General features: G+C 37.1%; 1 protein-coding gene across 1 annotated transcript; it reads right to left on the reverse strand.

Annotated features, from left to right (window-relative positions):
• Nucleotides 1-432: 432 nt before the first annotated feature.
• Nucleotides 433-3,591, reverse strand: LOC117318984 (putative nuclease HARBI1). Its single transcript, XM_033873897.1, has 5 exons — nt 3,450-3,591; nt 2,531-2,797; nt 1,593-1,663; nt 960-1,169; nt 433-636 (listed from the first exon to the last, which is right to left on the reverse strand). Exons 1-5 carry the CDS (start codon nt 3,589-3,591, stop codon nt 433-435), a joined length of 894 nt encoding a protein of 297 aa, XP_033729788.1.
• Between the last annotated feature and the right edge of the window lie 9,357 nt (nt 3,592-12,948).

A 12,948-nucleotide genomic window follows, 5' to 3' on the forward strand; every position in this document is an offset into this window, starting at 1 on the left:
TGATTTCAGGACCTTGCCCTAATTTAGCCAGAATTTCTGAATATTGAGTTCAAAGTATTATATTAAAGCTGGCATAAGTAACAAGTAAAATGTGATGAACAAAAAACAAAGCCAAATATTTGTTCGAACTTCCATACAAATGTGTGCATTTTATAAAGGAACATTTTGGAGTGGGGCACTCCTCGCGCCCCCAACAGTAAACACCATCTTGGAGTGGGGCACTCCTCACGCCCCCAACAGTTAATACCATCTTGGAGTGGGGCACTCCTCACGCCCCCAACATTTAATACCATCTTGGAGTGGGCCACTCCACGCGCCCCCAACAGTTGACACCATCTTGGAGTGGGGCACTCCACGCGCCCCCAACAGTTGACACCATCTTGGAGTTGGGCACTCCACGCGCCCCCAACAGTTAATACCATCTGAGGAAGACTACCTGGTGAAGTATGCACGGGTGACATGTTCTCTAACAGCTTGTCCGTCCTGCGGTCCATTGTAGGCAGCATCACCCTCTACCTCATCAACAGCATTGTCTTCCTCCCCATCAATGAGTGGCTCCCTCATGGACATGGCAATGTTGTGAAGCACTGCACATGCCATGATAAGGGTGACGACCCGTTCTGGCTGCATGCGTATCTGTATTAAGAAAGTTTGGAATATATAACAGACATGATAACATTTATATATACAGATTTCATAGACATTTTCTATGCTGTCACTTGTATTGTCACTCTCACTTTTTCCTTTTCAAATTGATATATTTATCTATAAGGATATTGAATTAGTTTAATGTATTTTTTTAAAGGTCATTAGTAATTGAATAGCTATATTAGATTGAGTCATTTCCAAATATCAATATTAATGTTAAACCCTATAGTATATGTTTGTTATTCAATTTGAATACACTGTACTGATAACATCACTGTCATAATGGCTCGTCCATGAAGTAAAATTAATACCTCCGAGTGAAGGATGTGGAAGCGTCTCTTCCACCTCCCAAATGTCCTTTCGATGACACTTCTGGTCCTGCCATGTGCATAGTTATAGTTTCTTTGTGCAGGACAATTGGGATTCAAATATGGCGTCAACAGAAATGGTCGGCATGGGTAGCCAGAATCACCCAATAGCACGTTTTCCAAATTCTGGTGCGTTTCCATATGCTGACAAACCTGCAAATCAATATAATAATACAAATGCAAAACAATGTCAAAAATAGTGGAGGAATGTTAGTTCAAGAACTGGCCCCTGAGATAATTTTTATTTAAGTTCATTTCAGTTGGATTTTTTTTTTATGAATCTATTATTTTATTAATGAATATCATCATATGACATTGCAACTCTATCTTGATAATATGAACAGTTGACATTTATATGTAAAAAAATTTTTTTTAAATGGATCACCATCAATGACCTCAATCAATTTATATAAAAAAAAATATGAATTGAATACCTCTTTTTCTACAACTGCTAATGCCAGCTATATATATCTCATTGTTTTTTTATAATAAAGATCACCTTTATTAGAAGTAAATTTTAATAATATGTCTCTTTTTGGAATGTTATAAACTATGTTATGGTTATTAAATATATACCTGAGAAGTTCTGAAAATATGGACATCATGTGTGCACCCTGGCCAACTGGCATTGATGGCCAAGAATTTTCCTGTAGCAAAAAATTAATGAAATGAAATATTACTGTAAGAAATATAGTATATTATACATAATATGGATAGACCTTTTTTATTATTTTTTACAAATATATAATATTTATTTCACAATGATGCATGTTCACTTATGTAGCACACTACAGTAGGACAGACTGGTCATGGGCGATAAATGTACACTATAATTGGTATATTCAGTATGAAGAAGTACATTCAAGCTTCACATTTGTGAAAACAAAAATTAATTGGTTCCGGATTTTCCAAAAAGTGTGTTTACACATGAAATTAAGTTTTGCCTACAGCGAAAAATATATAGGCACCTAGCTTTAGCAGAAACAATGGACCAAAAGGGAAAGACTCACTGCAGGAATTGTTTAATAAAAAAAAATGATGACATAAATTTAAAACAAACAATCCAACCTTGTTTTTCTGTGTTTGTTCCTGCTTTGTCTATTTATGTTTCGCTGTTGTTAACATGTATTATTTATGTACCCATGTATTGATTTGATTTGTATTAGATATAATAGTGTCTTATCATGTTATTTGAAATGTATAAATATGTTAAAAATTTTGAAAAATGAAAAATAAAATAAAAATTTAAAAATATAGGTCTAATGATAAAAATGAACAAGTATAATATAAATGCAATTAGCCTATCATTTGTCAGTTTCATTATCTGGTATATTGTTTCACATATGCTTGAAACCATATTTACACACTATTCCATAGCTATTGTTCAGAGGATCCGGAGTTTCACATAGTTGAAACTGACTATAGTTGTTGGTTTTTTTTTTATAGTTAACTTGTCAATGTTGTAAGGGGCACCACGCAGAGTATCACGAGTGCATAAACAAATTTAAACTTACCGTCAGCATCACGAACACCCTGCACATTGATGCTGTGGTAGCCCTTCCTGTTTACATAGGATTGCTCGTCAGTGTGTGGTGCCTGTATACGGATATGTGTTCCGTCCACTGCTCCTATTATGGAGGGAAACCCGGCGATGGCGAAACATTTCCTCTTCCCCTTCTGGCACTCCTCTGTGGTGGGCCACTTTATAGCTTGGCTAGCATAACAAGCCAACTTACCACACACTTTATGGACGCACCTGGATACGGTGCTTTTATCCAGACCTTTCAATGAAATAACAAGTATTTGTCATTTTTTAGCCCACCGGTACCGTAGTACAGTACACTAATCGTTTACAGTATCGTACCTTAAGACGTTGTTTATATAAGTGAACCTTTTCACTGAAATATAGACGTCAACTGTAGGACTACTAGCGCACATTCTATTTCAAAACAAGCAATCGTCGATGACGTGTGATGGGCATTTATTACGAAAATACAACTTCAAACAAAACTTCCAATGTGTACACTATACAAATGTTAAGGGCAATTAAGCTAATATATAATTACTATTTGCTATTAGTAATGTAACAGAGCGCAGGATGTATTAGATTTAAATCACTGCCTCCGCTAGGGATCAAACCCAGGACCTCTTTCTTACTAGTCTTGCGCTCAACAGATCGAGCTGAAGAGAAGATTTCCCTAGCCGAGCAGTATATTGCGGCTAGTATTTACCAGGGTTACATATATAAAAGAATACGATGATAACTGCTTCTGTCGCTGCAAGAAATCATAATCTACATTTTCAAAATTGAAAGAATTAATGAATCAATTTTTGTTGTTAACTTGTTGTCAATATTGGAAGAAATAACAGCTGCAATATATTTGATTTCACTGCATCAATATTGCTTGTGGTTTAATTGATCCATTCAATTACCTGTAGTGTCTCCAACAATTTGAAGGAAACTTCCACTTGCCAGGAACCTCAATGTTGACAGCACCTGCTGCTGAACAGTCAGGGCATGGTTCCTGCGAGATTTCCTTGTTAAATCATGTCTAAGGAGATGGGTCAGGAACATAATTGATTGGCGACCAAATCGGTACCTTTGGCGAAGCTCCTGGTCCGTAAAGGCTCCATCATTGAGGAGGGACAACGACAAGCACCAAGGCGGCCATATTTGACGACTCGTTAAATACTTAATCGTGGGTAGATGAGTGATTAAAGTTAGCGATTAATTAGCGAGTCGTTAAATGTTAACTTTTTATGAACAACAGTTAACGACGTCGTTAGATCTTAACGACTCGCTAACCATGGTTTAACGACGTCGTTAGCTTAACGATAGTTTTGAACAACCGGGCCCAGGTCACAGAACTAGTAACACAGTATGATGTGCACGGACCGTGTACACGTAACGGTGATCGGCTATTTAAACAAAATGCGCTGACACGCGTCAGAATGCATATACAGGTGTACACGAGTTTCTCGACACTCGACTGCAGGTATATATGACCGATGGACATTCTGCTACCAGCATTTCACTTGAGAAAATAATGAAGACCATATCACGGGACTCCCGACTCGACCAACGCTTCGCCCTGCTGGACAGTGAGCGTCGATTCTGCACGGCTGTGAATAGATCGTACAGCTGAATCAAAAGCTGGGCGATTAGCAGTCCCGTTACCTCAGAGCCAAGCGAGACGGATTACGAACCTTCCTCTACGGCTACAGACTCCGAATGCCGGTTGTCGAAGGCCTACGGAACATGTACTACGACTATGCCCAGCAAAATCTGAAGACATATCTGGACTACGGACTACGTTTTGGCGGAATCGTGGCTGTTATTTCTGGATCAGAAGACGAAGATGAAGAGTAACTGAGACGCAGTCTTGAATCTTTACAACGCCTCTTTTCAGAGCCAAACACTTTTCTCGAAAAGTGTCCATGAATCTCGAATTTACGCAAAAATCTGTGTTTTTGTTGTTATTTATCTCTCGTGCTACGCTACATGATAAACAAAGCATAATCAGCACAAACATATCTGTATTTGATTAAAACGAAATTAACTATTACATTGTGTAATTGAAATACATTTCAAAACACGGTATTACGTATGATTAAAAAAGAACGTGACGGTAAGACATTTGAAAATGGCAATAAATTAGTACTTTACTATTTTTAACAAAATGTATGTAGGTAATCTAATGAAGTTTGATACGATATATTCCCACTGCACAGGGGCCGGACACAATATTCGTAGTTTAATTACTAATTTTTCCTGACTGTACGTCGTTCATTAAATGAAATTTGAAACGATAGATTCCGAATGCACAGGAACCGGACACAATATTTGTAAACTAATTACTGACTTAATGTATGTCGATAATCTAATGGAGTTTGATACGACAGATTCCGAAAGCACAGGGGCCGGATACAATATTTGTAGGATAATTCGTAATTTTACTTAATGTATGTCGATAATCCAATTGAGTTTGATACGGTAGATTCCTACTGCACAGGAACCGGACACAATATTTGTAGGCTAATTACTGTCTTAATGTACGTCGATAATCTAATAGCCTCTATTCACGCTTCCGCCATTAAATTCGGAAACAAGGCTGTGGATGTTTCCCTGACAACATCGAACATGGCCGCCAAATGCGATTTGCCTTTCTTGGTCGAAATCACTTTCCTTCGTGCCTCTGATTTCCGAGACAGTTATCGATGGATGGGCCTCAGAACTGAAAGTCCCGGCAAAATCGAAAAAGAGAGGATATAGCAATTTTGCTGAGGGATACGTCCATGACATTGAAGGTGTGTTTAATTTATCGAATTCACAATAACAATGCACGATATTGGCGACATTTAAGGTCTAACAAGCCTACCCATGGTCCGACAGATGTACACAACTTGCTTTACACTAAATTATCTCAATACAAACCACTGTAGTAGATTTTACCAAACAAAATTAATTAGTATATATATCGCTCAATATAATGCACACAATAAGTGCAATGTTATGTAGGTACGTTTTTGTTGTTACGATAGATTTTGTTGTCGAAATGTTGTGGTGCAACGTCAATAAGCGGAAAAATATGAAAGTTGGTTCAACTCGAACTGTATTATAAACTAAACATACTTTTCGAATTTCGAAACAATCATCTAGGTCATACGAGTCTTGTTTTCTTTCAATTCGCGCCTGAGCGATGTCTGTTCGAAGCCAAATTCGTGGTGTTTCATGTATCTGTGTCCACAGGTACTTGGGGTCAGGAACTAAAGTTACAATGGAATTGTCTAATTTTAATTTGTAACATAATTCCATGTCTATTTATGCACCGATACAACGTTGGAATCGATTATAAAGCGCTTTTTAAAAAAACACCCGTTTCTTGTTGTTATAATATAGAGAAGGTAACCAACTCCCACATGAAAATTTAACCGTCGTCAGTCACCTACCTCGCTTCGGTGATCTATATCACATGAAATTCCCACTAAACAATCAAACGGCCGTTATGGACCGCTTGCGGACATAATTTCCTCTAAATGTAAACATGTTCCACTGTATCAGTCCGCGTATTTAAGCCGATAAATCGACGACATGCTCCAGTTGGCTGTTGGTTCAACCATGACAGAGACAACTTCAACGGAAGTAATAAGTTCACGACCCCTAGTGGCGGAGGTCAAGATCTTCGAGGTGTTCCGAGTGCTATTATCGCTACAAACAGGTAAGAGAATCTCGATGTATTTGTTTTGGCGGAATTTTTGAACGTCAATTTTCCTAGTGATCGATCCTCGATTATATTTTTTCTATCTTCACGTGAAAAATGTCAGATTTTCACAAGGATTACAAGGTATCTTGGCTTTTTCAAAATATCATTCAATCTAGTGACAATGACTATGTTGATTTAGCAGAAATTCAGAAAAAAACTGGATGTAAAGCAGGATGGTTTGGGAAATTGGTAAAACAGTTTTTTACAGTGAAAACCAAACCAGGGAAATGCAGGGATTGCTGGGCTAAATTAACACAGCGGTATTATGAAGTCACATGGAGGAAAGAGAGTACACCAACTGAATTTTCACCATCTTCACTGCCACCAGAATTTTTTATAATATCATCTGAACAGAACTTGGTCAAAACTGGGTATTTTACAGGTACAATTATCAATGGTGCTAAAGTTCTTTTAGAAATAATTATAAATTCTATATGTCGCCAGTGGTCTGTTCAAGTGAATGGTAAAACTGCCAACCTAAAAGATCTGGAGATCAGCAATACAGATGTAGACCATAGATCCATATTCAAGATTGTTCGACAGTTTCGTTACTGTGAAGGGCTGACAAATGAAGACTCATCTCATCATGATTTGAATTGTTTTCGCGAACATGTTTCAAAAATTTCAGATGAAAATGTGGAGATCATCAGATATCGGGCAAAAACTTGTACAGCCATTTTACCATTTAAATCATCTTTAACATGCATACAATGTAAAAAGTATATACCAGTTAACCCTGTTTTACAATCTAATGACAATTCAGTACATGTATTAAATGAAATTGACAACAAGAAAACTTGTGATGCAAAAAATGAAACCAAAATCAAAGATGAGACAAAAACCAACAATGACAGTGACATAAACAATAATGTGATTTTATGTGAAAGTGATCATACAGACATATGTACTATTTTTGAACAAATATTCCCTGGCTGTCATTTAAATATGAAAACATTTCTTTTGTCTCAAAAAATGGCAACTTCTAAAAGTATTTTACAAATATATAAAAACACTGTTAACCAAGAGGCAGGTATCAACAAAGACATGCTTCACTGGATGACTAATGAGGCAAAATTACAAAATATTCCCCCTGAGGGTTTATATGGTGGCCTACTCATCGATGAAATGTCTATCCAACCAAACCTTCAATTAAAAAAGGCTAATGGAACTCTGAAGCTGATTGGATTCACAGAGTGTACACCTGAGTCCGTCATTTTCGACCAACTGAAAACTTATAAACAGGAAAAAGTACTGGCAACACATGTTCTCCAACTTGTATTCCTCGGATTCACAGGATTTCGGTTTCCCTTCGCACATTTCCCAACTACCACTGCTTCTGGACATGAACAGTACTTACTTGTCTGGAAGTCTGTAAATATGTTGTCAATGTTTGATTTTAAAATACAGTATATCAGTACAGACTGTGCGCAGAGTAACAGAGATCTCTTCAAACGTTTATTACCAGATTTTGATTCAGCTGATCTTAAGACATGTTCATTGAAACTAAATCCTGCTTTGTGAATGGTTACAGTAGCAGAAACTTTTCATTCTGCAACATTTCAGACTTCAGCCGTAAGTGGGAGATCTCTTTATTGGCTAAATTGTCTTCATGGAAGACCTTCATATTGAAACATTTAGTTGATTTCTTGGTCTTTTCCATAACTTTCTTTCTCAAAGCTTTTCCCTTTTCTTTTTTGAGAAATGTAAGGTAGTCTCTTCTGAATTGGCTTAAACTGACTTTCAGAAACAAATCCAAAACAGAATGAAATATTTCTAAACATTTTTCACACATGGTCACAACAGAATACAAGATACTGCTGATGTCATCAGACTCATCCCTAGTGCTGTCAGCAGAAGCTCTCAACTTTGTCAATGTTATAGCCCAAAGTTCAAACAGTTCTGAATTTTCGCAAAGTTCATCTTTAACATGTCGAATAAATTCTTTCCAAATTTAACCAGGCTTTCATTTGATAGCTTGTTGCGACAGAGCACTTCTAATTTCATAAAGAAGTCAAAAGTAGGGTCACATATATTTGTAAGACTTTCCCGCTCATTTTGCTTTCTTTGAGTAATGTTCAAACTGTCTGGGTCACCTGTGATTTCTTTAACATCCTCATATAATGCACACAGAGCATTTAAGATTGTCATTTGACATTTCAGATTTACCACTTTTGATTCCATTCCCTCCGCAAACAAATTATTTCTCAACTTCTTGGAAGTTATATATTTCAATTTGGCAACTACATAACCACCAACATATCTGATTTTTCCACGAGCAGATGAATCCAGTTCTTGTTGAGACGAGATGTTCTTGATTGGTTCCACAGTGTCAAGCTGAAGATGAGCAGATAATAACTCAAAAGATTTCCTTTCAAGGTAAAACATGACTGACGTAAATAGCTGAAATTCTGGTCCGTCAATGTCAACTTTATAATATGTCAGAATTTCCACAACACTGCTTTCATGCTCCACAGAGTTGACGTATTTGTGAAATTTCTTGAAATAATCATTTCTGTGTTTTTGTGAAAATTTTGCTACATCCTCTGGGAAACAGTTCAATCCGAAATCCTCGACCATTGAAAATTGAACTTTGAACCAATAATCATATTTCTGGAAATCACAAAGAAGTTTTTGTTTGAAGGATAACATTCTTTCTTCTGTAGGTGTGTCAAGGAATGCTTTGAGAACCGAATTCAACGCGACTTTTGATGGAGATAGAGACTCTTTAGCTGTAAGAATGTTAGTTTCAATGAAATTGTCTAGAAAAGTCAAGTGTTCAATTTCACTGTCAGAAAAATCTGAGTCGTGCATGTTTGTATCTGAAGGCTCATCATTTTTGTCTTCTGATGGTAGATCTTGTTGAATTTGTTTTTTACAATATGTCAAATCAGCTCTGACGTCACCAACAGAAATGTTTTGATGAAATTGTTTCACGTGAACAGGATGTTGCTTACATAGTGACTTTTTGAAGTTCACAACTTTCAGACCATCAACTGAAACCGCACGCCCCACAGCCACACCCAACTGTCCTGCCTGAAAACAATTTTGGCAATTTACAACCACATTCTCTAAACTCATGCCCTGCGATTTATGTACTGTCATTGCGTAGGCAAGCTTCAACGGAAGTTGGGCTCTTTTGGCAACTAATAATTTTTTCACAGGATCAAAAGTGGTAAAAGTAGTCCTTCCAATATTTGTTGTAATTGTCTTTTTTTCCATCGCGAATTTTACCTCCACATAATCTGATAACAGTTTTGTTACAATGCCACGTAGTCCATTCACAAGCTCGTCACTTCGATTTTGCACAAGCATCACTGGACATCCAACTTTAAGTGCTAAATTCCTTGGCGCCAAAAACTTGCCCAGGTAGTATTCACTACCTTCATCGGTCGCCTTATATCTTTTCAGTTCACCATCTAGCTGGTTCAGTTTTTCAAAATTGAACAAATCAACGTCTAAGTTTCTTGCAAACAGCTGTATGCAGTCCATTTCATTTGCCAGAGGCCGATCCAATGACTTGAGGAAGGCAACAGTGTCATCCGAGGGATGCCCTATTTCTAGTTCATTAATGCACTGGATGAGGGTTGTGTCCTCCTATCTGTGAATTTCATTTAAGACTACTTTGTGGGGGAAAAAGTCATCAAACCAAGGCAGCAGGAAGCATGGATTGCCAGAATCACCATGTAACTGGTTTGCAACTGGGGGGAGTTGATAAAAATCGCCCACCAAAACAACTTGAATTTGGCCGAATACTTCCTTAGAGTTTCTGACATGTTTGCAAAGAAATTGAACCTGGTTCAGTACTTTGGCACTAACCATAGACACTTCATCAATTATTAACACATCAACAGTTTCTATATTTTGTTTTGCTTTCATGAATCTTTCATCCGTTTTCACCAAATGTGCAATTTCCTCATTTAAATGTCTCCCGTCTTCAATACCTGACCATTTGTGTAATGTCTGTGCACCCAGATCGCCATAATGTGTGGCTGCTATCCCAGTGGAACAAACAATTGACACGTTTTTGTGGCATTTTCTTGAATATTTCACAATATGTTTCACTAAATATGTTTTACCAGATCCAGCTTGGCCCGTGACTATCACGTTGTGTCCGTTTTTTACCAATTCAAACGCGTTTGCTTGATCTTCGTCCATTTTTTCACTACAATGTATTTTCCCGGACTTTCTAAATCTCAAAACAAAACAAATACATCGAGATTCTCTTACCTGTTCGTAGCGATAATAGTACTCGGAACACCTCGAAGATCTTGACCTCCGCCACTAGGGGTCGTGAACTTATTACTTCCGTTGAAGTTGTCTCTGTCATGGTTGAACCAACAGCCAACTGGAGCATGTCGTCGATTTATCGGCTTAAATACGCGGACTGATACAGTGAAACATGTTTACATTTAGCGGAAATTATGTCCGCAAGCGGTCTATAACGGCCGTTTGATTGTTTAGTGGGAATTTCATGTGATATAGAGCACCGAAGCGAGGTAGGTGACTGACGACGGTAAAATTTTCATGTGGGAGTTGGTTACCTTCTCTATATTATAACAACCAGAAACGGGTGTTTTTTTAAAAAAGCGCTTTATAATCGATTCCAACGTTGTATCGGTGCATAAATAGACATGGAATTATGTTACAAATTAAAATTAGACAATTCCATTATAACTTTAGTTCCTGACCCCAAGTACCTGTGGTTGAAGTAACCCTGCAAGTCATCTTTCGGTTTCGATACACATCCTCCGCGAGAATCACCAGTACTGTGACCAATATATCACTACGCGTTTCTATGTTTTGTGTTTTTTTTGTGAAATGTGGCGGATATATGTACGTGGTGATTAGTGTTTTTATCATAATTGTACCATTTCAGCATATTCGTTTGTAATTAGATATCTTTGTGCTATGATAAAACCAACTAAACACGCACTCGTTTCTGTTTTGATGCAGCGTGGACCTATTTCCGGTTTGAAGGCTATCCGGTTATTTGGAGGGAACGAGGAGGATTTCCGGCCTGATATCAACAACCTTTTGGAAATCGGTAAGTAATTACAAAAAATATCACTTATATATACACAATGCATCACAAACACATGGTAAAAGGAAGATCAATGTTTCTGTAAACCTTGGAAATGATATAATTTGAGACGTGTGGAGAACTGCCGTCAGCCCAGAGTGACAGCTTTTTCAAACTTGTTATTTGCGATACTTTTTTTTTATTTGTAGTTAAAAACTATTATACTATGATATTTAATTGTTAATAAAACCTTTGTTGCAGTTTTTCTTGTGAATTTACGAGTTTTTATATGAATGCTAATGTAGATTGTATGGAAGGTGGTACGTGAACATGGCCAGTGTATATTATTACATATAGATCTATGTATAAAGTTCAGAATGCCTCCAGTCAAAAAATCAAGACCAAAACCAACAAGATTTGGGTTAGCGGGAGGACATCACTCTAAAAAACGACGAAGCCAACATAGGAAAGCAGGGAGGAGAACAAAAGAAAATGATCCTATATATTGCTGTTCAAAGGGTACAGGGCTAAAGGTTGTACTTAGAAAAGTAAAAAATATCCGTCAACGTGTAAATACCAAAGCACAGTACCAACTATTTAAACATCCATCCACTGGCCGGAATAGAAAGAGACGTGTGAAGGAGGTTTTTAATCCAACTTCAAACTCCCCATATGGCTATAGACTGATAAACTTGGGTTCACTTGAGAAACATGTTGCAGAGGTTTCTATACATTCTGCTGTTTGTGCCAAGACACAACATTTAGCTTTTCAGGGTATAAGTCCCATACAAATTTCAGCTGAAGTCTCCACATATGGCCTTGCTTCGGTTTTGTCTTTAAGTTGTAAAGGCTGTGGGAAAGATTTCTTATTTGAAACCAGTCCACGACTACAAACGAATACGTCAAAACATTTTGATATCAATGTCAGGGCAGTGTGGGGATCCTTGGTCACAGGAAGTGGCAACGCTCACCTGAATGTGGATGGACGTCCTTCAGAAACATTTACAGGTTGCCATTGATGAGGAAAAGGGAATTGCTATAAGTAAAGGCAGTTTTCATCAGGGTACGTGAATTCATTGAACAGAATAATAAGCAAATATTGAAGTCCAATTAAGTGTGACACAAAATTAAAAGTCCCATGAGCTTAATTATAAGTTCTGTCTTATTATGACAAGTCTCCATTTTACCGGACATATTGATTTATGCTTGTAATTATTATATTTAAGCCCGCCTGGTTTTTCAAATGTTAACTTATTGGTGAATGGTTTGAAAGGCATAGTAATTTATGCTAATATGGTTCCTGTGAGGGTTAAATTATCCATTGCCGGAGTGAAAATCAAAGATTTTGGGAAAAACAAACAGATTTTTATAAATATTTTGGGCTGGAATATTTCTATATTTTGGTTCTAGTGTTGAAAGGTATTAATACATCACTTTATAATTTAACTAGGGTACCGGTATTGATATTTGGTAAAACAGTCCCAGTTACACTATCCATTCTTGAAGTAAAACTGTAAAAAAAAATGTGAAATGTTCATGTTAGGCAATTGATACTGTTCCTCATTTTTCAACGGAGACAACTCTTATGACGATACATTTTTATATATAATATGTCAGTGCTTGATCCGGCAATCAAAATGATCCTAAC

Source organism: Pecten maximus, unplaced genomic scaffold, assembly GCF_902652985.1.
Source record: "Pecten maximus unplaced genomic scaffold, xPecMax1.1, whole genome shotgun sequence".
Lineage (NCBI taxonomy): Eukaryota > Metazoa > Mollusca > Bivalvia > Pectinida > Pectinidae > Pecten > Pecten maximus.

What these genes read in the sequence shown, in the direction of transcription:
- LOC117318984 (XM_033873897.1), bottom strand. Translation starts at nt 3,591, where the DNA reads ATGTTCCTGACCCATCTCCTTAGACATGATTTAACAAGGAAATCTCGC. An exon ending in AATTGTTGGAGACACTACAG is followed by an intron (nt 2,798 to 3,449) that starts GTAATTGAATGG and finishes TTTCATTGAAAG; the next exon opens with GTCTGGATAAAAGCACCGTA. An exon ending in GGGTGTTCGTGATGCTGACG is followed by an intron (nt 1,664 to 2,530) that starts GTAAGTTTAAAT and finishes TTTTTGCTACAG; the next exon opens with GAAAATTCTTGGCCATCAAT.